This window comes from Xiphophorus maculatus, chromosome 9 (genome assembly GCF_002775205.1).
Source record: "Xiphophorus maculatus strain JP 163 A chromosome 9, X_maculatus-5.0-male, whole genome shotgun sequence".
NCBI classification, from domain to species: Eukaryota; Metazoa; Chordata; class Actinopteri; order Cyprinodontiformes; family Poeciliidae; genus Xiphophorus; species Xiphophorus maculatus.
Genome location: NC_036451.1, coordinates 20,391,007 through 20,412,967, shown reverse-complemented (window position 1 = coordinate 20,412,967; position 21,961 = coordinate 20,391,007). Strand labels below are relative to the sequence as shown.

Below are 21,961 nucleotides of genomic sequence, written 5' to 3'. Positions count from 1 at the left end.
TGGCAATTAACACTGGTGCTTTGATTTCACCTGCTTTTCTTTTTTTTTTTTTTTTTAAGCCTTCACCATAAGGTAGATCAGGATAAATGATCTGATCTACAGCTATATAAAACACAGATGCAACCTGAACTAAGTTAAGATGTGAGCATTTACAGCACATCTTAACTTAATGAAATGCCATTAGAATCATCTACTGCAGCCGTTCTTGCAGTGAAGCAGCAATATTTCCTCAGTGATGGCTCCTACGGGTCAGGGCAAAACCGCAACAAATCAGTCCTTAAGAAGCAAAAGCCCGCACTATTTACGTATACTAAAAGGTGTTTTGCCACTATTTTATTATATTTTGTCTTCTGATTTTAGTTGTCGCAACAAATTTCCTTGCTATCTTTGAAGCCTGTACAATATTTATGTTGTCATTTTGTCCTTACTTTTCAATATATTATTGTTACTTTTGTTTTTGCTTATTTTCTATACTTTTTATCTTTACATTAACCCACAGGCTTCAATTTCTTACATGCACTTTTGCTGCAGTTTCACCCAAATTTCCCAACTGTGTGACAACCAAGAGCATTTCTATTCTATTCTATGTGTGTGTAAGTGCTAATAATTTCCTTTGTGTGTTTTGAGGAGGTCTAGAAACTCTGTCTCCACCTTGACAGAGTCAGAAAGCCTGTGATCTTGTCAAGGTACAGCTTGTGGATTCCTGCCCCTGTGCAATGTACTCAAATGTCTGTTGTAGTTTTTTGAAATCTATCGAGCAGCATACAAATGAGCATTTTTTTCTTCTTCCCCGACAGCAGAGTTCACAGATACTTGTTATTCACTGTGTGAGTGTTTCTGGAACGCTGATAAGGCCCCCCATGTGTAAAAGCCTGTTCCCGGTGTTCATGGGAAATCAATTTGACCCTCTTATATGTGACCAGCCTTTATATCTCTCAGCTCCTCCTACAGCTGTCATCCAGCGGATCAAGATACTTTCCTTCTGACGCGCGCACACACACACACACACACACCCACACACACGCACACACACACACACACCCACACACACCTGCACGTATTGAGGCACATATACAAACCCCCTCAGCTAAATCAAACACATGTAAGCCATATTCATACATATTCATTCGCTCTACCTGGCACTGAAGCTGAAGAGTAAATTAGAAAGAAGATGAAGCATTTTTAGGTGGTGGCAGGTGAGAATATTTCTGCTGAAGCACAAGAAAACCCCGCCCGAAAAATAACAACAAAAAACGGTGAATTCTGGCAACTCAGCCAGAAGCTCATTAATCTACGGATGTGTTTGCACAAAAGAAAATACTGGACACACACGTCCACACACACACCCACCCGCAGACATCATGCAGCTTATTCTCATTCGGCTCTGCACTCAGTATGTCCTTTACTTCTCATTGTCCCGACAAGTGAGGGGAGCAGGAAGAGTCCACCCTGATTGAAAACTGAAAATTAAATGTTGCACACAGTCCTTTCTTTAATGAATGCAATGTAACTTTAATCTGGAGGAGATTCAGCAGTGTTTAAGCTGTGTCACGTGTATCTTGTGTGTCTTCTTGTGTTAATTTCATTATCCAAAGAAGGTGAAGCCTCTCAGACAGCTGCAGGTCCAGCAGCTCTAATCAGTACCAAATCTTTTGGCCTTCCAGCTCTGGAGTAAGAGCATACATGATACAAACGATGCAAAAGGGTGAAGGGGAATAGCCAACTCTAATGCTGATTGAAGACTCCATGGGCATGGAGGAATTAATGAGGCATGGGGACACAGGCTGTGCCAGCCAATCATGGCCTGTTAAGAGCCCCTCAGCTGCCGACAAACTGTGACAAACTGCAAGCCATCAATCATACAAAAGACACGTCTTCTGTCATTTGCACACTTATTGTCACATTCAGCCTCGTGCGTGACTCACTAGAGTCACCTCGCTGAGTCGATTGTTGTTTTATCAGCCTCACACTGCTGTGGCTGCAAGGAAGGCCTAGAACATTTCACCAAAGGTACCATGGTCTGAAAGCGTATGAGATCAGACCAGCGGTCTGAAAGTCAGTTTTTAGGTTTTGCACATGCAGCAATGCATCATTTTCCAACGGTGCATGGCAGAGGGGGGAAGGTCAGGAAACTGGGGCCAAAAAAACCAACGGTATGAATCCAACCTCTGAAACCTGGAGGACTTGGTGCCAAAAAGGGTAAAACCAAGACATAACAAATGAAAGGCTAAGTAGAATATCCTAAAAGAGCAGCATGGCAGAAATGCCTCCTTTCATCTGTCTTTCTGCATAAACTGCTGCAATACACAATTGGGGGAATTTAGTAAGCAGTGCAGTCTCTTCAAGTTTTCCTGTCATTTGTGTTGCCTACGTTTGATTTGTTTTTCCCCTGCAGCAGGTTTGTAAATCTGATTAAGCTCTTGTCAGCCAACTGATTAGATAAATATAAAAAAAGTTTGACATTTTAATATCATAACTAAGAGAGGACTCAAGGTTCTCAGAAAGAGACATTTCTCACAACTTTCAGAACAACATCCAGCTGGATGAATCACGCTAGAATGGCATACTGATCACACCCCAGAAAATAAGCTAAATATAACCAATTGTGTGTGGTTGCTAGGGAAAATTAATAAGCATTTGGCCAATCAGCATCACTGAATTTTATGTCTTTGGGGCACTCAAAATTTGATGAATTATGCAAAAAAGTTTTGCTTCATCGCTTGATGAAGGTGGAGCTGAAGCTTATAACTCTGACTTCTCCACCTGCACGACACCAGAGGATTTTCCAGATGTCCAGTAAGTGACACCCTCCACTCTTCTGTATGTGTTATTCGTTCTTGCTACCATACTGCTCTGCTCTTTTTTGTTGTTTACTTTTCCCGTTCCTCAAGTGCTATCATTTGCAGTTAATTAGTCATGAATGTTGAAGTGGTTTATTTGATGCTTATGTTGCTCTGGTTAGCACAATGCCAATGCTGCTCCAGATAAATGTTGCTAAAATGTTGGTTTTTTTAATCATTATTAATGGTGATGCTCATGTTGCCTTTTATGACACACATACTGGTTGATATAATGGTGTTTTGTTTTGTGGTGATGTACCAGAGGAGTTGAAGTCCTGTTTGCTGACTCAGATCTGTGAACATTCATGTCTGTAAGGTTTCACTGAGAGCCTGATTGTCAGATAAAACCAGGAGGATCACTTGGTGTTTTTGTTCCTCAGAACCTGGTTAAGTTTTTTTGTGTTTCTGGGTTACTTTTTTGTTTGTAGCCATGATCATTTTTTCCTTTACCAATGTGATTTAGTTCTTTTAGGTAGGAAGGCCTCTGCTGTTCGGTGTTATTAGTCAATTCTCCTCAGTTTTAGTAGAATTTAGCTTGTTGTCTGTTCAGAGTTAAACCCGTATGCATTAGTTTAGTTCTTCACAGTTTTGAATCTGATTTGGCTTTAGCCGTTAGCACTTAATTAATGATTAAAAACGGTATATTTCGCAAGTTACTCAACAAAGCTTTTACTTTTAGCTAGTTTAACCCTTCGTATTACTTTCCTGTATGAAGAATGTTATATTAGTGTGGAAATGTCATCATTTTTGTACCGTTCATTTGAAACCTTATACTGACTAGGAAAGGAAATCCATGGGCCCCACCACAAATTCTTTTTCTCACCAGCCGCCACTGATCTTCAGTAGACCACAGTAGACCAGAAACTACGCTCAACCACCTCCTGCCCTTCCCCTGTCTTTGACCTCATTGCACAGATCCGTGGACGCTTTGACGAGGTCGGTTCCGGGAAACGATATTAATAGTGTCGAACTCATGAATCTTTCAGACTGAATCACATGAGCTGATATGAATTGATACCGTCTCAGAGGATGAATTAGTTAATGCAGAAACGCAGCAGGGAGATTTCTCATAGCCTCCTAGAACATGAGTTATGCATCAGCTCCATATACGGTCTCTGGTACATATTGATTTTTTTGTATGATAGCCCAAAACAGGTGCCAAGTATCAGAGGTCAAATCCACGAGAGACAGCAGAATATATTTTTGCTGCACTACCTTGAGTATATTTAGCAACTGGAATATGTAGGTGAGTGAGTCGAGGGGCTTGGATAAGTTTACTTTTATGCATAAGTACAGCAATAAATAATTGTGTTGGCCTTTCACAGGAAAATAGTGTGCATGGAGGAAAAAAAAAAAAAAAAAACAGGGAAATGAGCCAGAAAAAGAGAAGTGTTGAGGGGGAGAGGTTAGAGGTTGGAGGAGAGTCAACAAATGTGGCAGAAAATGAAATGTGTTACTTTGGAGACGTGCTGAGGTGGCTCCATGCTTGTATTCAGCTCGATGACTGCTGTGCTGAGCAGTTTCAATATTTACCATAGCTGATGCCAAATAGCACTGGAATGTACTGGAACAGTCACAGGAAGAAGGGATGGCAAAGATGTTTAAAAAGCTTTAGGTCTTTGGACTAAAATGCCCCACTGAATCAATGTAGTCCAATCAAAGTCAGTTTTTTTCCCTCACTTTGGGCAACGAATGATGACTTTGCCTTGTAAGGCTTTCTGCTCGTTTTTAACAGGAGTGCCAATTAAAATGGATGGTGCTGTAGATGGAATAAAAAATGAAATAAGTAAAGAAAAAAATAACATTGGAATGAAATAAAGCAGCAAATACGAAAATTGGATGTGAGAAATCAATTGAGGAACGGAAAATTGATAAAATAAAGATATAGAACAGGCAGGGGAAAGAGAAGTGGGAGATGTAAATCAGATCTAATCAGCATGATTGGAAGAGAGGCAAGAAAATGTGCAAAGATGCGGGTTAAGAAAAAAAAAACCCAGCAAGTTTTGTGCCAAGGAAAAACCAACCTTGAGGACATGCATGCAAATTGTTGTTGGAGAAATCGATGTGAAATTTTCTTAGCTCAAATTCACGTCAAAATTAATATCTCTTTAAAAACGTTGAAATTAAAATAATTGATTTTTATCCTTTAAATTGTCTGCTGAATATTATTAAATGTTAAAATAAAACTAAATGTCGTTCTGCAGTAGATAAACAGAATCCTGCCGAAGGCACTATTTACTTACTGATTTTAGCAATCCACCTTGTGTAATAAAAATGTCTCTACTTGAATTATATAATTGCAACTGATGATGAAATTCTTCATTTGTTTGTGAATGCAGAGACATAGTATTCTTCACGGTTCCTCACCCAGAGTGTTTAATTCAGTTTCAGAAGACTTAATTCTTTGCAAAAATGAAGTTGTCAATGCCTAATTCAGAAAAACAATGGAAATTAAGTTGAAACTTATTTCACCCACATTATCTTTTTTTTTTTTTTTACATCCGCACAGTTGCCTCTATTTCTTTTTACTAAATCAAGGTTGAAATGAGGAAATAATAATAAAAATTAAATAAGCAGGAAGGGATTCCACACATGAGAAAGCTCCATGTGGAGGAAACAGGAGCTGAATAATGGAAAGCAGGAACAGAGTTACCAAAGTAATTTTCTCTGTGTAGCAGGATCAATTACCATCTTGACCTCACTCCACAGACTGAGTTTAAACCCAAAACAAACACTTTATCTAAAAGCAATTTATTTTGATTCTGTTGTTGGAAACCCTGAAAAAAAATCCAAACAAACAATGGCAGCGATTGCCTGTTTTTAATATTATTAATGTTGTTGATCATCCAGCGGAATATAAATGGGTGACGGAGTGAATTTATTCACCCTCCAGCTCTCTGTCTCTCGCTTAACTTGTGGACAGATAGGCTGATTGAGGTCTTCCAGCAGCTGACCATAAATAATTTGCCCAACTCGTGTTCCATTTAAAATCAAAGCGATTTCCTGACCCACAAAAAGAGACAGATGAGACAGGTTAATACGTTTTTTTACCACAGAAATCCATGTTTGAACAGAGCAGGAACAGGCGCTTCTGACCAAGCAAAACCCGGACAGAGAACACTTAGAAATCCTATCAATTTCTAGGTTCTTGAATCTGAAATATTTTTAAGGTCTTGGAATTTCATCGCTTATCTTTTTTTATTTTTGTAGTGTCCATAATTCTTGGCCTATTCGCGTTATCTTTGATGTTTGAAAGGATCAAATCTTTAAATAATCAAAAGACACAAATTCTGCTAAAATCAATGTGGAAGAGTGAATTAGAACATGAATGTTGGGCTATTAACTCGCCTGCTTCCAGAGGAAGGGTTTAACATGACTACATACTCAGGGTGCCATTATGTCAGGGGGTGGCAGAAACATTCAAACAAACAAACAAAAACAGTTACTTGCTAATTTGGCATCCCAAAAATGTTCTATTTCTTGTTTCCATGTCCATTCATTGAGTTGACTCAATGTTAGAACTTCAAACCAAGTGTTGTTTGACTCTGAACAGAGATACATTTAAAATAAATGCTGTGATCACTCAAGCCCTTATTAATGGTTTAGGCTGGAAAAATGTGATTTCCAGGCTTTTGTACCACCTTAGATTGAGAGAAGGATGAGAAATGTAAGAAAGCAGGAAAGACTTTGAATAAAATATTAGACATGGATCACTAAGTAGTGAGATATTGACTGTACTTTGGATGTAGGTGTTTAGACACCTAATTACTGGTTGTTGCTGCAGATTTTTTTAGATCAACTAGACGGAGCAAAAATCAAGGTTTCACCGCTAAAGAAACAAAAGAAAACCTGTGAAAAGCAGTGTGCACCTTTCCTACACATCATGACCATCTTTGTGTCTGTTTATTCACTTTCTATTAATAGAAGCAAATATAAGTGACATGTATGTACACCTTTCAAATGTAGAGTCATAGTCAATAAATTTGAAAATGGGTTCCAAAGAGGAACTTTTGTCAGATTAAAAGTACCTTTAGAAAACAAACTTTAAGCTGCTATTTAACATATTTTTCATCAAAGCCACATTTCTGCATTATTTTTTTTATTAAAATCTTAAATGTCATGTTGTCATTAACTGTAAGCGAGAAATAATCACCATTAACAGAAATAAAAGCTTTACTACATCAGTCAATGTTTTATTTGAGAGCTGAGTTACTGAAGCACATTAACTTTTCATTAATATTCTAATTTATTGAATATGACTGCATATTATTTTTAGTGTTTGTGTCGGAATGAATTAATCTGCTGTCAAAACAGGAAAGGATAAACTGCATAGAAAACCTACTTTAGTGACAAACTGATAACTGTAAATAACATTGCAATATAAACATAAAACCATGAATTTAAGTTGCAATTACTTGCAGAGCAAACCATGACTGGACTTTAGTTTAGATTCTCCTTGGTCAGTCTGCTTTTATAATTCCACAATAGATGCATTTGCTGAAGAATCTTTTTAAAGCTACAGAATCTTAATCTCCACAAAATAGTAAGCATGGCTCATTACCATATTATTTTAAAACTGATTAAAGATAATGCAGTAATTGTTTGAGAATTAAACATTTAGAATATTCATAAACGGAAGGAAAACATGTAGAAAGATCCAGTATAATGCACTTGTTTGTATTTCCTTTTTGAAAAATGAAAGACAGAAAAAATAAACATTTTTCATGCTGTTGGTGTGGCATGAGAAATGATGGGCAATAACTCCTTGAGCATAAACCTTTAGGTGGTTTTTTGTCAGATGTCATGAAAAAAAGACAATTTTATTATTATTATTTATTTATTTTTCACCTTTTTTTCTTAGTCATTGGGATAAAATCTGCTGTCTGCATGTCATGCAATTGTAAACAAATATTCATGCTAGAAGAACTACAGAATGTATTATTGTCACATTAACACAGAGCCATCAAGCTGTCAAGCTGGGACTTGACTCACTAATCATTTATATTCAGCTGCAGGATCTACAGTTTATCATCAGTGGGATTCCCAAAAAATGCATAACTTTAGATTAATTTTGCTTGTGTCTTGACTGACAGCCACTGGCGGTTTAAGTAAAAAAAAAAAGGATTTATCAGATAGAAGAATGGTGTATACTGCACTTCATGAATTATGACCACATAGTAGGCCATAATCCATTTATCTCCATTAAATCTTTTTATCTTTCTACACAGCATTAGAACCACCTGATGGTCTACTGCATCTCAAAGACGAGTTCAAGTGTCACTGGACTGCAGAAAATTTAGAAAACCTTATATCAGTGTGAAGGCAATAATGACCATTCAGCACTCGAAATAGGTACAAATTTTTTCTGCTGCTTCCTTGACCATCTTGTTACTTCCTGTTACTATGTAATTGCCATGAGAATCACATTTGTGGCTTCTAATAAACTATTTACAGCGAAACTTGCATTTCCCTATAAATACAGGTTTCTTTTCCTCTAAAACTATTTCAGCCTCTGTGTAAGAGGAAGCACAGCATTTTAATCCACCTGTCAGAGAATGCATGCAAGCTAGTTATTTGTATAAATACAGAGCACAGTGAAACTTGAAATTTTACAAATTTTTTTTTAGCTTGTTGCACCTCAGAAGGAATTGCAAGTAGAAATCTGAAATCTTTTTTTTTTACTGATCACAATGAGATAATTTTCTGTGTTGTACCACAATTACCTTAAAATGTGCAACTCTCACTGCTGAAAATGATATCCAGGTCTTATCTTTGACAATCTACTAAATAGCAGCCAGATAAGTGTCAGAACCACAAAGCTGTGCCACAATAATGTTACCTTTTATATCAATGTACAATCTTTGTCCAGTGCTTTGGGGCAAAATCTGGGGTTTTCAAGTGCAAAATTAGCTTAAATATATTTTCTTTTACCTACAACAGATGTCATAGTGAATCCTGTATTGGTTTGAATAAAATTTGGGTTGGGAGACCCTGAGTACTACAATGAGAACTGCCATGCTCAGGGTAGTGTTTCGTTGCACTGGCAAAAGCAAACTGAACCATTTACTGATTGAGTAAATTAACCATTTTGGCCATAAAAACCATAAACTGCACAGCTCTTAAACTGATTAATCAGCACAAACACACTTTAGAAATATTTGACAAGTGCAGTTAAACTCTAAAAAAGAGAAATATGCCCAGGGAGAAGGACATGGAAGTAATCAATTAATAGAAAATTATAGTACTAATGGACTTTCATATATCTTTACCCTGATATAAATGTCAGAATTTACTTTGGGTTCCAATGGAAAACTGATGAAATTCTTTTAAACCTAATAAAACATCCAAATAAGCTAGACCAAAGCAAGGCATTACTGTATTAGCCTGTGTGTGTAAGTAAAACATGCTTTTAAATTTAAAAATGATCTATCCTGTGGTTGATTGATCTCCAAGTGAATAATGAGGGTTTTTTTGTTAGTCCTTAAAAGTTACTGATAATCAGCCAAAGGAAAATATGCCCTTCTTGACCTTATTCATCTAACCTTTGACCTTTTTTGAATAGTGAGTCCCAAAGCCACAGCTCACAATATTGTGTCTGTGTGGATCAATAAGGTTTACAGAGCTCCAACATAAAGGCATTTAGGAATAAGCAGTAGAATAACCTTGAACTCTTAACTCTTAGGGTTTAATTTAAGAAATGTAAGGGGATAAACTGAGACTAAACTAAGGGCAAAAACATTAAACTGGAGTTTCTTCAATATCTATATACTAGCATACTGTGGTTCCTGTAAGCAATCCATATTTTTTAAGCAGTTCAACCCACAGTTATTTCCCCAGGAGCCACAATCGATGTGCCAGATTGAGTGCTGTTTGCAACAACTTTGCATCAATAAAAGCTGGAACAAGGTTGTGCATCAACATCGAGATCCTCTGTGGAATGTTAAACCTGGAAAACCTACACATTTACTGCAAATAATACTTTGCTTTAGCAATTACTTAATAATTACTGAAACAAAGGAACAAAACAAAGGTCTACGTACCTCTGGAAAAACAAGTCTGAGAAAAACACAGCGTCTGGCACAGACAAAAAAGAATGGATGTGAAACATTTTCCCTGAAAAAATTAATGCTTCACCCTCTCATTTTAAAACCCCGGTTTGGAAAAAATCTCACAAAAGGCATTAAGAGCATGAACGATATGCAGACTTGACACACCAAATGGATTTAATGATTGCTCCGGCCTGAAATGCTTTTAGTTGCTGGTGAGACTGCTGACCTATCCAGGGTGTTCTGACCTTTTGCCCATTGATTACTTGAGATAGGTACCAGCCCCCCAGCAAACCCGAGTGAGAGGATACAACATATAGATAGACACAGGGTAACGGACTGATCCATGAACAGTTGAGATATTCAAAAGTAACACTCACGCGAACTAAACTCTACAGTAGTACAGAAAATGAAGGGTGAAAGTAAAGAAGAAAACTATTGCAAAGGTTATGAGGGTGAACTCCTCTCTCCAGGTCAAGGGTCAGTCTCAGCCTTAAGCAATGATTTCAAGAGTCTAATTTATAAGCAGCAGGATGGAGCAGGACATAGATGGATGGGGGCCTCATCTACAATGATGGAGTAAATGCTGCAATTTATTGAGTTTAGGAAAAAGCTGAACCAAGAAGCTATCAATTTACTGATCTCATACGCTTTGACTCTAACCTATGGCTACGAGATACGGCTAAACAATGGGTGAAATTAAATTCCTCCATTGAGTGGCTGAGATAAGGTAAGGTACCGTTAGGGAATTTTAAGGAAAATGGCTTCTTCTCCTGTCTGATAGAAGTCAGCTAAGGAGGTTCAGGTTGCTCATCAAGATGCGTTTGGGTGTTTCTGAAGTTTGGCAAGTACCAAAAAAGAAGAAATCCCAGGGGACGCACTGGAGGAACTGTATTTCTCTTCTGGCATATTGTTTTAAAAAAGCTTTTACTGTTTTTACTTTTTGATTACTGTTTGATTAAGCAATACAACTTCTGCCATTATCAATTTTTTTTTTTTTTATGTCTCCCAGCTCCATTTTGTGGGATTGATAGGAGTGAAGCAATGCGGGGCTGCAAGTGCATTTATTGTGCAGTGCACTGCATTTGTTAGTCTAATAAACTTTTGCATCTTACTTTCTTTCTATACTCAACAGAAAGAAAGTTGGAAGACCCCAACTCCTCTATTTAGATTTATATCATGCATTCTTATTTGTTTTTCTATGGCCTTCATGTATTGTAGATTTATCAAATGCACCACAGATGCTAAACTGTGACCTGACCATCAAGCAAATCATTATGACCCAAACCAAGCAAATTTCAGGAACAAGATGGCTATGTAAAGATCACATTACCTTGGATGAGGACAAGTAAGTCAGTGAGAAATGCACTTGAGCTTGCCATAAGCTGACTGGGTCCAAAATGCTTATACTTTACTGCTCTTTATATCCAAGCCTCTCAGAATTTTGTTCTCTGACTTTTTCTGAATTGTGTGTGATGAATAAAATTACCTCAAGTCAAGCTCCCATGTATGAAGAATCTGGCGTCATATAATATCTGACTGACCCGAGTAAAATATGAAAGCTGACTAATGAAGGCTCTCCTCTCACGTGGTTAAGCGTGTCTTCATTGCAATAAAGTGAAATGTCAGGTTTATGTTTTCTTTTAATTGAAAATCAAAGATTTACAGAAAAAATGCTTGCGAAATAGAGACAAGAGAGAGAAAGATAGAAAGAGAAAGTGTGAGAGAGAAAATATCAGCTTTAACCTCTGCTATGGAAGATGCTGGATTTAAAAATGTTGATGATTTTTTTTTTTTTTAAAGTATTTGACTTAGGGTAAGGAGTTCCTTCCTTGGGAATATATATGGAAACTAATATTTCAGTAATGCTAACCACGCTAAATGTAGCAACCAGAAATATCCAGAGGATCCAGTAGCACTGACTTTATGACAGTTTCGCTTCTGTCAGTCGGTCCCAGATGTGGTTACAATGTAGCTTACCTAAATCAGTGTTTGAATGTGTATATGAGTGGGTGAACCACTGACTGTAGTACAACAAACTTTGGAGTCATTTGGAGGCCATTCACCACGTTTTCATTGTGCTACACATCATCCTATTATATTCAGTAGTTCTTAAAGAGCAATCAGAAACAGCTGAAAAAGTGCTGGCAGGTCAAAGCTGTTGGTTGGAAATCCGCGACAATGCATCTTTGTCCAAATACTATAATAAACTGACTTGTTTAAAAGGCAGCTTATTTTCAGCTGAGATGCTGTTGGTGATTTTCCCAAATCCACTTTCACAGATTTTCTTATTCTTTCTTTTGTTGTTTTCTGTCTTGTCATTGCAGCAGTTTGTGCTGCCTGCTGCCACTGCACTTTAATCAGCTACTCCACCCCTCGCTGAGCTCACAGCTCCTCTGTGGACAGTCTGTCCTTGCATGCCTCTGTCACACACACAAACACCCCCACACACGGACAGAAAGGCTCATACACCTAAATCACTGCACCATCATTTTCTGTCAGCCACACTCTCCCATCTCACAGTTGAGTGGAAAGATGAGCTGCCTACTTCTCACGGGGCAGAAGGTGAAAACACACACATTCGTGCGGAAATAATCGCGCACACACAGTTGAGCATCTACACCACCAAAAGTCTCTGTCACACACGACTGACTTCCAGCATATGGATATTCCCTTTTCACTTTCAATCAGGGAGCCTGGCCCAAAACCCCTGGACCTGCCAGTATACCAGTCGCTTCTCTGAGATTGGATCCAGAGTTCCAGACACTGACTGGAAATAAAAGCCTGCAGAGAGAAGCTGGCATTTTTCCTCATGAATCCAATGCACAGCGGAGTACAGATGTTAGCCTCAGCCTACGACAGCCATTATTTCCCCTTATGCCACACTGACGCCGCATACGTATGCTGACCTATACGAGGTGTCTGCACTCTAGCTTAACCTGGCCGAGACTTACCGATCTCGCAGTTCTCTCCAGAGTAGCCCTGAGGACAGTAGCAGCTGTAGCTATCGCCTTCCTCCAGGCAGCTTCCGCCATGGAGACAGGGGCTGGTCTGACACGGGTTACTCTCCACTGTACAAAGAGATGGGCAGAAGGTATAAGAAGGTTAACTTCAAATTATTTATTTTTTAAAGAAAAAGAATTACAAATGTTCCTTAATTAGCTAGAACATGAGCAGCAGCAAATCACTGTCTGACAGATGGCCCACGCTGTCTAATAGAGATGGAGCAGCAGAGTGGGCTGACAGACCGTTGATTTGTCCTTGCTTCTCTTTCTTTCCACAAGGTGATAGATCATGCCTGTTTGAAAGAGTTCCTCGTCTTTCCTGTTGTTCTTTTCTCTCACAACTCAAGTATTTCCAGTGAGTTCATGTCCAAATTAATTAGTTGCTCATAAGTGGCGCAGAAATCCATGTATATTCTATATTGCTGTTGTGCACCAAGTGCAATACACTTATTTTAGGTGGCTGGCGATTGCTCTTTGTTCTCTTCATGGGAAATGCTTTGGCGGATAAATGCTGGAGATTGAGAGGATTAAGTTATAATCACTGCTCTTAAATTTTAGAAGGGGACTGACTGAGAGAGAGAAGGAGACTACGACAAGGACAGTTAGAGCAAAGAGTGATTATCACAGAGTTTCCTACTATGTGTGCAAAAAAAGAGACTGTTAGGCACTAGGTAGATTAAGTGTCTTTTTAATTTCTAGTCCTGATAGGATTGCACGGCCCTGACACAATCTGTCAAGGCCATCTAATATACGGTGTTCTTTCTCCATAATAACACCCAGACTCACTTAATGATATATGAGCATGGAGGATGCTGAGCGCAGCACAGAGTGCAATTCACATGGAAGCATGGAAATGCCCTCAATTAGGTGTGAGTTTGTTTATTCATGGGGACCTGTGCAAAGATAAGCGAGTGTATATCAGGATACATACATCTCTAACCATAACTAAGGGACCATGTATAGCAGACAAATACAACACATATGCTGTATCCACATACGTTTTCACATTTTGCTACATTACAACCACAAACCTTTCTGTATTTTCTTTTGATTTTATGTGAGGGAAATGATGCATACAGCTTCACACAGTGGCAAGTCTTTTGTGGTCGACAAAGCAATCTAGAAACTGAGGTTTTTGCCCATTCTTCATTGCAAAACAACTCGAAATTCAGTCGTATTGGAAAGTTTCAGTGAACAGCTATTAAAATCTTTAGATTCTGAAGAGGGTTTAGGTTCGGACTTTGACCGGGACATTCTAACAAGACTGTGATTTAATCTAACCAGCTATGGCAGCTCTGGTTTCACGTTTAAAGTTCTTGTCCCACTGGAAGATGAACCTTCACCCTAATGTTAAACTATCTGCAGTCTCTAAGCCACTTTTCTTACAGTCATGCCCCAAAATTTAGCTCCATCCACCTTCAACCAACAATTCAAGAATATAGTTCCCACAGCATGCTGCTGCCACTGTCAACATTTTGGGAATGCTGTGTTCAGAGTAGTTCAATTATAAAGAAAAGTAGATCTGGACATTCTCAACACACTACGATTCATTTGTGTTGAAGTTTGTCTTCCCCCATGATGACTGTAAATTTGGTGAAATGTTACATCCCTAAGAGTCACTTTGAAAAATTTCAGTTCTCATTAGAAAGAGAAAAAGAGTCATGTTACTGTAACCGTATTTGCCAGGATACACTAATTATCTCAAGATTTCTAGCTTTGCCATGTCAAGTCAATTACTAAGTTGGTATGACAACAAAATAAAATTGTAAGATCATCCTCCTAAGATATCATCACTAAATATTATTTCTAAGGATGTATTTTCTCAATTTCTCCGTTTAAAAATAGCAGCAAAGGAGCCCAGAAAACAAATAAGAAAATATTTGTGCAACAGATTAGAATAAAGCTTGTGCAAGTCCCCACTTTTAATTAGGGGATAATTAGATATTACACAATGCCATAAAGAACACGTAAGCTTAGAAACCTGGTGGATGTCACATTTTTGCAAAGTGTACGACCCAAATGGAAGGAGGAGGCAGGCAGAATCATGGTGCAGTTGAGTAATAAAGATAAAATGACTTAAAAATAAAAACAAAAACAAAAACAAGGTGCATCAATGGGAATGAGAAGACGAAAAGGTCACCACAGACAACAGGCAACAGGGGGATCTAAATCAAAAGTGAGTGAGGTTTCAATTTTGGGGAAGTCGTTACTGGAATGTAAAACAAATTAGTTAAATTAGTGAATGAGCAACAGCAGAGGCAGAACAAGGAGCTGAGGCACAGAGGGGAAGTTGTGGGTAAATCCTGGTAACACAGAAACTCAGGAAATTAAACTGTAAAGTTTCAGAAATATTCACTGAACAGAACATGAATTACCACCGGGAAATTTAACTATTTGAAATAAACCTCACAAAAAATCCTTTCTCTGGTTTAGCTTAAATTAAATAAAAACAGAAAACTTTCGTAAAACATGTTGGATACATTGTCTTCTATGGGATGTTGATATCTGTGCAAAATGATGTAAAAAAAAGAACAGTTTCTAACCTAATGAGAAGAAGAATAGATAGTGTTGGTGTCACTCTGTTAGGAGAATTCATTGCAGGTATTTTATTAAAAAAACTGAAAAAACTGTTTAAAAACCTGAACCAATTCTTTAGTATTTTTCACCAGAGTTATTAAGAGCCAATATGGAAGGTCCAAAGAGCCACATGTTGCAGACAACCAAGACTTAAGACTCCCAAAGACTCCCAAAGAAGTCTTTGGGACTTCTTTGGCTCGTCTAAACAGTTAGTAAAACTACATCTTTCAAAATCCCATTTATCCCAATAATCCAAACATCAGCATTATAATTACTGAGATGAATGTTTTGAATACTTATTTGAAGTCTGCTTGACTACTGTTATGTAAACTATGGTATTCTATAATCCTGGATCATTAACAATAGTGAGATCTCATGAAATGTGCAAAGCCTATATAGATCTAAAGAGTCATACAAAGGTGGTTGCCAGAAATCAATTTGACTTTACTAAGTTCTACAATAACAACATATTCACTTGATTTTTATTCTTTCACTTAAGATGAAAATATGCATCAAAAACAAAAAATGCTAATATGAAAACAAAGAAGTTGTCAGTTGTCAGGACTTAGTATTTATTTTTCCTGTTTCATCTGTTTGGACCACAAAAATAAATAATAATCTGCCAACTTTGAGAGGACACAGAAATTCTGCTGCTCACAACAGAAGGACCACATTTGTCCGTGGAGACTCAAGTCTTCTCTGTGTGTGACACCACATGTTATGTACTTGTGGGGAGACAGTGTCATTTCTTTTAGCTACGGTGGGACAAACAGTCTGGCTGTGAATGACAAACTCGACAAATTTCAGAGGACCGACTCAGCCGTGTGGGTGGCAGAGGTGGACAGCGAGGCGATTTTCCATCAAGAACAATAATACCTACACGGTGTCCGTCTCCCAAGAACTAAAAGATTACAGTAAAAATCACAAGTTTCTTTTCATGTTGCAGTTTATTTCTACGGCTTTTACTGAAATGTAAATCTGCACAGTTTTACAATATTCACAATCATTGCCCCACATTACCTGCATTTATTGACATGTATAAAACGTGGGATTTTCATAAATATTATGTTACATATATATATATATATATATTAACGTTAATCCAACTGTTACACAGGATTAAATGACTTGTGATGTAGCTACACAGTTTTAATGCCTGGCAAAGATATTTATTGTTTCACATTGGAACCATATACCACAATGTTTTTCAGTTATGCAATTCACAGAAGCTCAAGATTGTAATGTGATAAAATGTAAAAAAAAAAAAAAAAAGTTCAAGTGTTATGAATAGTCTTGTCAGGTATTGAGAAAACCCTTCCAAAATGCAAAATTAGTGCAGATTGTTTTGAAGGGTAGTAGGCAGAGTACTGACAACATTATTCTTTCATCTGCAAATCCCTGCTTGCAGCATTAGTACAACACCTCAAACAGCAGGAATGTGACCACTGAGACAGACACATGTGTCCGCCAAGGAAAAACTGTGGTGGTACACATAGAGTATAGCTGACAGCAGAGCACCAGTTCATCAAGCTGTCATAGTAAGTAAGGTCTCACGAGCCGCAGATGTGAGCTTCTCATGGTTTCTGCTGTCAGTCATTCCACAGTGGGTGATAAAGTAGCTGCAGCTCCTGCCGCAATCTCCATTAATGCAACACACAGCATTTTTTTTTTTTACCGATGTCAAAAAAATCTGTCATTCAGAAGCTGTTTGGGATTTGAGAACATTTTGATGGTTTGTATTTACTCCTCTGAGGCCTTTGAAAGCATCCTTCTATTGGTCCAATTTCCTCTTTAAAAGAAACCATTTCTCAGCCTAATTAAATTGGTCCTAGCGAAATTGCTTTAATAATGACTTTAAAAGGACTTGTCCTCTAGCAGCTATCTGCGAGAAGTGAAATATGGCGGTGGCGCTGTCTGTGGTGACACAGTGAGCTGAGCTGCAACAGAACAGGACATTGATCCAATCTGCAGACAATTAGTAACGACTTATTACACCCAAATGGGGCTGCGTTCATCACCATCTGTCCACCAAGAACAGCCTGCAGGCTCCGTGGTAAAATTCCAGGTATCGATTGTGTGACGAAAGCAACATCTTACCACAAAGAAAATGCTTAGCTTGAATACACAAACTCTTATGGCTGGTTTTGTGTTAAAATACTTAGATTAGTACATTTTCTTTTCTAGTTTCCCAACGCCTTTTGCCGTTTAATGAGGAATAATTGAGCAAAACTTTAATATGCAAAAGAAACAGATGAAAAGAGCATGTAAGAAGGGAAAATGGGACAGGGAGATGCCCTGGTCTGCAAAATAAATAAATAAATAAAATGGGATGAGAGGATTAAAATTTAGCATGAAGAAGAGGGTGAGAGAAAAACCATAATCTGGGGGGGATGAGGGAAGCTATCATACATTTCTTCATGTCTTAATGCTGGCTGCAGCTTATGATTAATTACACACCAGTCTTAAAATAGGTTGCTTCCCCATTCCCTACTTTGTGTCTGTCTTCTGCCACACAGAAAACGAAGCAGAGGAGAGAAGAGTCCAAAGAAGGGCACGGATGTCCTGTGCAGAGCCGGATGAAACAGACAAATGAAGAAGGGCAGACACAGTAGAAGAGAGATTATGTAAGACTCTCAGAGTTCCAGCTTTGGGAGTTGAGGTCCCAGATTGTGGGAGACTCAGTATGTCTGCCACAAATATTGAACTCAGCGAAGTTTGTGAAATTTAAAACTTCCTGGCAAACTGAAAACCTTGGGATGTACCGAACAGAGGAACATGTGTATGCAATGTTGCACATCCTAAAAACTCTCAATCTGAGTTGCTTCCAAATTCAACTGGAATGCCGTAATAACAAACTCTGCATGTATAAATGTGCAACACACACACACACACACACACACACGCACACACACACACAAAAAGCAACCTTGCACATGCACTGTATATACACCTGCTCATCCAGCTGCGGCATGGCTATGCTTAGACTCAGTGAACCTTGTAATAGCTTTGCTGAGACAGAGATCATGCTTCAGCCTGTTCAAGTGTTGCCCATCTATGAGAGTGATAAGCCATCACCTGGGCCCGGGAAGAGCTTTAAACTTTAATGCTACACTACGTCGCTAAGAGGTACTGAAGCACAGAATGGTTAGAGCCATATGCACGGTGGAAATAATCTCCAAGGTAAGGTCTTAAACGGGGGCCGCTGCGATCGTCGCGCAAGCTTGATGAGTCCTAGGTGTAAAATATTCATACCGTCACTTGCATGATGGCTGCAAAAACATGTGTTATATGATTTAAGAAGGCATGAATTATGCATCAGCAACAGCAGCCTCATAACAACAAAACTATATTTCACCTCGAAGGTCTGACAATACAGTTACGTTTGGAAAGCCCACAGTAAGTCGGGAGCTTTCAGCGTCTGAGCTGAACAAAGATAAGAAAACATGGTATTAATTTTAAAACATTAAAATAAAAAGTTGAAGTATGTCTTATCAGAAAATGTTGTAACAGCTACATTTATCTATAACTCGATGGAGAATTACAGGAATACAGTCTTAGAGATTGTAACATTGCAAAACATCTAAAGGTTGTTGCTATGTGTAGGGCAGCAAAAAGTAATGTGAATTTCTGTGATTTCCCTGCTCCAAGATAAGCTTTACCTTATGCTATTTTTAAATAGGAAACTGTAATTTAATTTGTTATAAGTTGAAATAATCAAGTGTTAAATGAGATGGTTGAAGAAATTGAGGAGAAAAAGAAGAATACATGCACCTTCTTGAAATAAGTGAAAAAATAAAAAGTCCCTCAAGCTGGAGTCACATGGCAGCATTCCAAAATCAAGCAACTCATTGGACCAGACGAGCTATAATTTCTGCCACAGCAAACTAAACAAGTCAGGGATGGAAACAGGAGACCCATATTTTTGAAATATAGACCAAAATGCAGTCTAATATGGGGGCAAAGAACCCAGTGCATCCTTGGATTTCTTCAAACTGGTTCATTTACCAAGCTGGCTTGTGAGGAGAAACAGAGGGCAAGAGGTAGAGGACAGGGAAATGCACTGCTCAAAAAAATAAAGGGAACACTTAAACAGGTGTTTAACACTTAAAGTGTTCCCTTTATTTTTTTGAGCAGTATATATTAAACTGTGTGTTGGAGCAAGTGACGTCAGCAGATGTCACAGCAGTCACCATTGAAGCCAAACAACTGTTGTTCTTACTCTAAAATCTGGAACCGGTTTTCCTCCTAGTCATGCTCCCAAAAGAGAAGACTTCACGTTACTGAAAACGTTTTTGCTCTTTGGTTGTCATTCTAAATAAATGCCAAACATGAATTAGGGATGAATAATGAGCCAGTCAAACCAGTCTACTTCCATTATTAAAATACAGTACACGTTACCTAGGGTCTCATGTTTTTCAAATTTTGCCACATAAATTATACGAGCTTAGGAAAATGTTAAAAGCTTTGTGCAGCTTTGCTGTTAATCTGAACATCATTTCAGCAGCAGCAACATTTTGGATAACTCCAACTTAATCTTTCATAAAACTTGATTTGGGAGATAATGATCCAATTTTTTATATAAATAATAGATGTGGGATTTCATTTAAAAGGTAAGAGCTTGTGACTGCTGTGTATGTGTGTTTATGTGCGAACAGTAGAGGCTTTTACACATGGAAATAAATTATGTTTGTAATGTCCGCCTCTCCTGTTGCTTTAATTTTAACAATATAAACTAAAAGCTCATCCTCATGCACAATTGATGTGATATGTTGTGTTGCTTCCATGGATAATGTAGGCAGAGAGTAAGACCAGCCGGTAGCTGGTTAAGGATGAAGTCCTAGTTACCGTTACCCCAGAAACATACAAAAAACAATTAAAAACAAAACCAACTGGTCCATGAAAGCGCATCCTTACTGCATTTCAGCATCTGGACTTGATCAAAACTGATTCGCTGAAGTTCAAACAGAAAATCAAATTGGGAAAAAAGGGATATTTGAAATAAATATAGGTTGTTTTATCAATGTGCAATAGAATTTCTTCAAAATAAATATCTCCAAAATTCCAAAATATTACTGTAAGGGTAAAAACGCGAGACATGTATGCATTAAAAGAAGGAAGGTCAATCAGTACATGTGGCTGTACCGTTCTTTCATCACTATTTGAAGATCAGGTAAGCACCCACTGAGTTACAAAAGTGATTTTTAGTGAAACGACTCCACCTCGACCAGAGTCTCCGGATTCCCCCCCTGCACAGTTTGGAAGTGCGTTCATGCTTTAAAGGGAAAGCTGCACATGGAAGAGGCGCAGTGCTGTCATTACTGTGCCGTTCCTGAGCATTGCAGACTCTGACAAACTAGGACTGATGAGCACAGCAGGGGTCAGAGCCGCTATTTCAGTTCTTCTGACCACATGCTGCGCTCTGAGTCCAACTACACATACACACTTGTATGTGTCTGTGTAACAGAGTGTCCGGGGATGAAAACATCTCTGGATGCTGAATCTGCTCGACTATGTCAGGCATAGCATTTCGTTTCTAAACCATTCGCCGTTTAGTTTATTTAGACCAGCTCAGTCAATATTTGTGGGAATGTCAGTTACTTATTAGACCACTGTTAATATGGTTGACACTTTAATGCTCCAAGTTAACCCAGTAAGGTACAGAGCCTTGAAAAGCCTCCATACACTTTTCATATTGTGTTTCATTGCTTCTTCGAAGAGGAAAGGAAATGAGATGAGGTTTCCAACATTTCTTACAAATAAGAATCTGAAAAATGTTGAATGCATTTGTCTTCACTGCCTCCGAGTTAAAACTTTAGAAAACAAACTTTTGCTGCAATTTCAGCTGCATGACCTTTGGGGAGGCAACCAATAGCTTTGCATCAACATACTGATTACGTATATATATGGTAGCTCTGCCTGTATGTTTAGGGTTGTTATCCTGCTGGAAGAGGGACTCCTTCTTCAGTCTCAAGTCTTTGTCAGCATCCAACAGTTTTGCATTCGCTGACAAAACGTTATCCTGTGAACAGATTCTCCAACATGAGCAGAAGATATCTGCAGCTCCTCCACAGTTATCTTTAGCTACTGCTCTGATTTACAACCTTCATTACCATCCTCTCAATTGATTTGGACGTGCTTTAAAGATTTGCAGATATTGTCAAGAAAATCCGAGCTCATCCCACTTCCCCATGCTGGAGATTTTAGTTTAACAGTAATAATAAATAAAGTTATCTTTAAAATGAATCACTCAAGTGACATCAAGGCCCAACAGTAGACTTAAGTGTCAATAAAGTTAGTTTAACAGTAATAATAAATAAAGTTATCTTTAAAATGAATCACTCAAGTGATATCTAGGCCCAACAGTAGACTTAAGTGTCAATAAAATAAATCTGGCTGTGTGTGTTGTTTTTGTCTCATGCAAACTTTGCTTTAATTTTACTTTTTTCTATCTAATCATAAGAAATCATAGTCAGTCAGAGAGAGTCATTAAACA

General features: G+C 38.1%; 1 protein-coding gene across 1 annotated transcript in view; it reads right to left on the bottom strand.

Annotated features, from left to right (window-relative positions):
- Nucleotides 1-21,961, bottom strand: part of ncan (neurocan) — a 178,118-nt gene that overhangs the window by 53,909 nt on the left and 102,248 nt on the right. Inside the window, exon 10 of the mRNA XM_005795699.2 lies at nt 12,841-12,957. Coding sequence (XP_005795756.1) covers nt 12,841-12,957 — 117 coding nt within the window. The remainder of the gene's footprint in view (nt 1-12,840; nt 12,958-21,961) is intronic.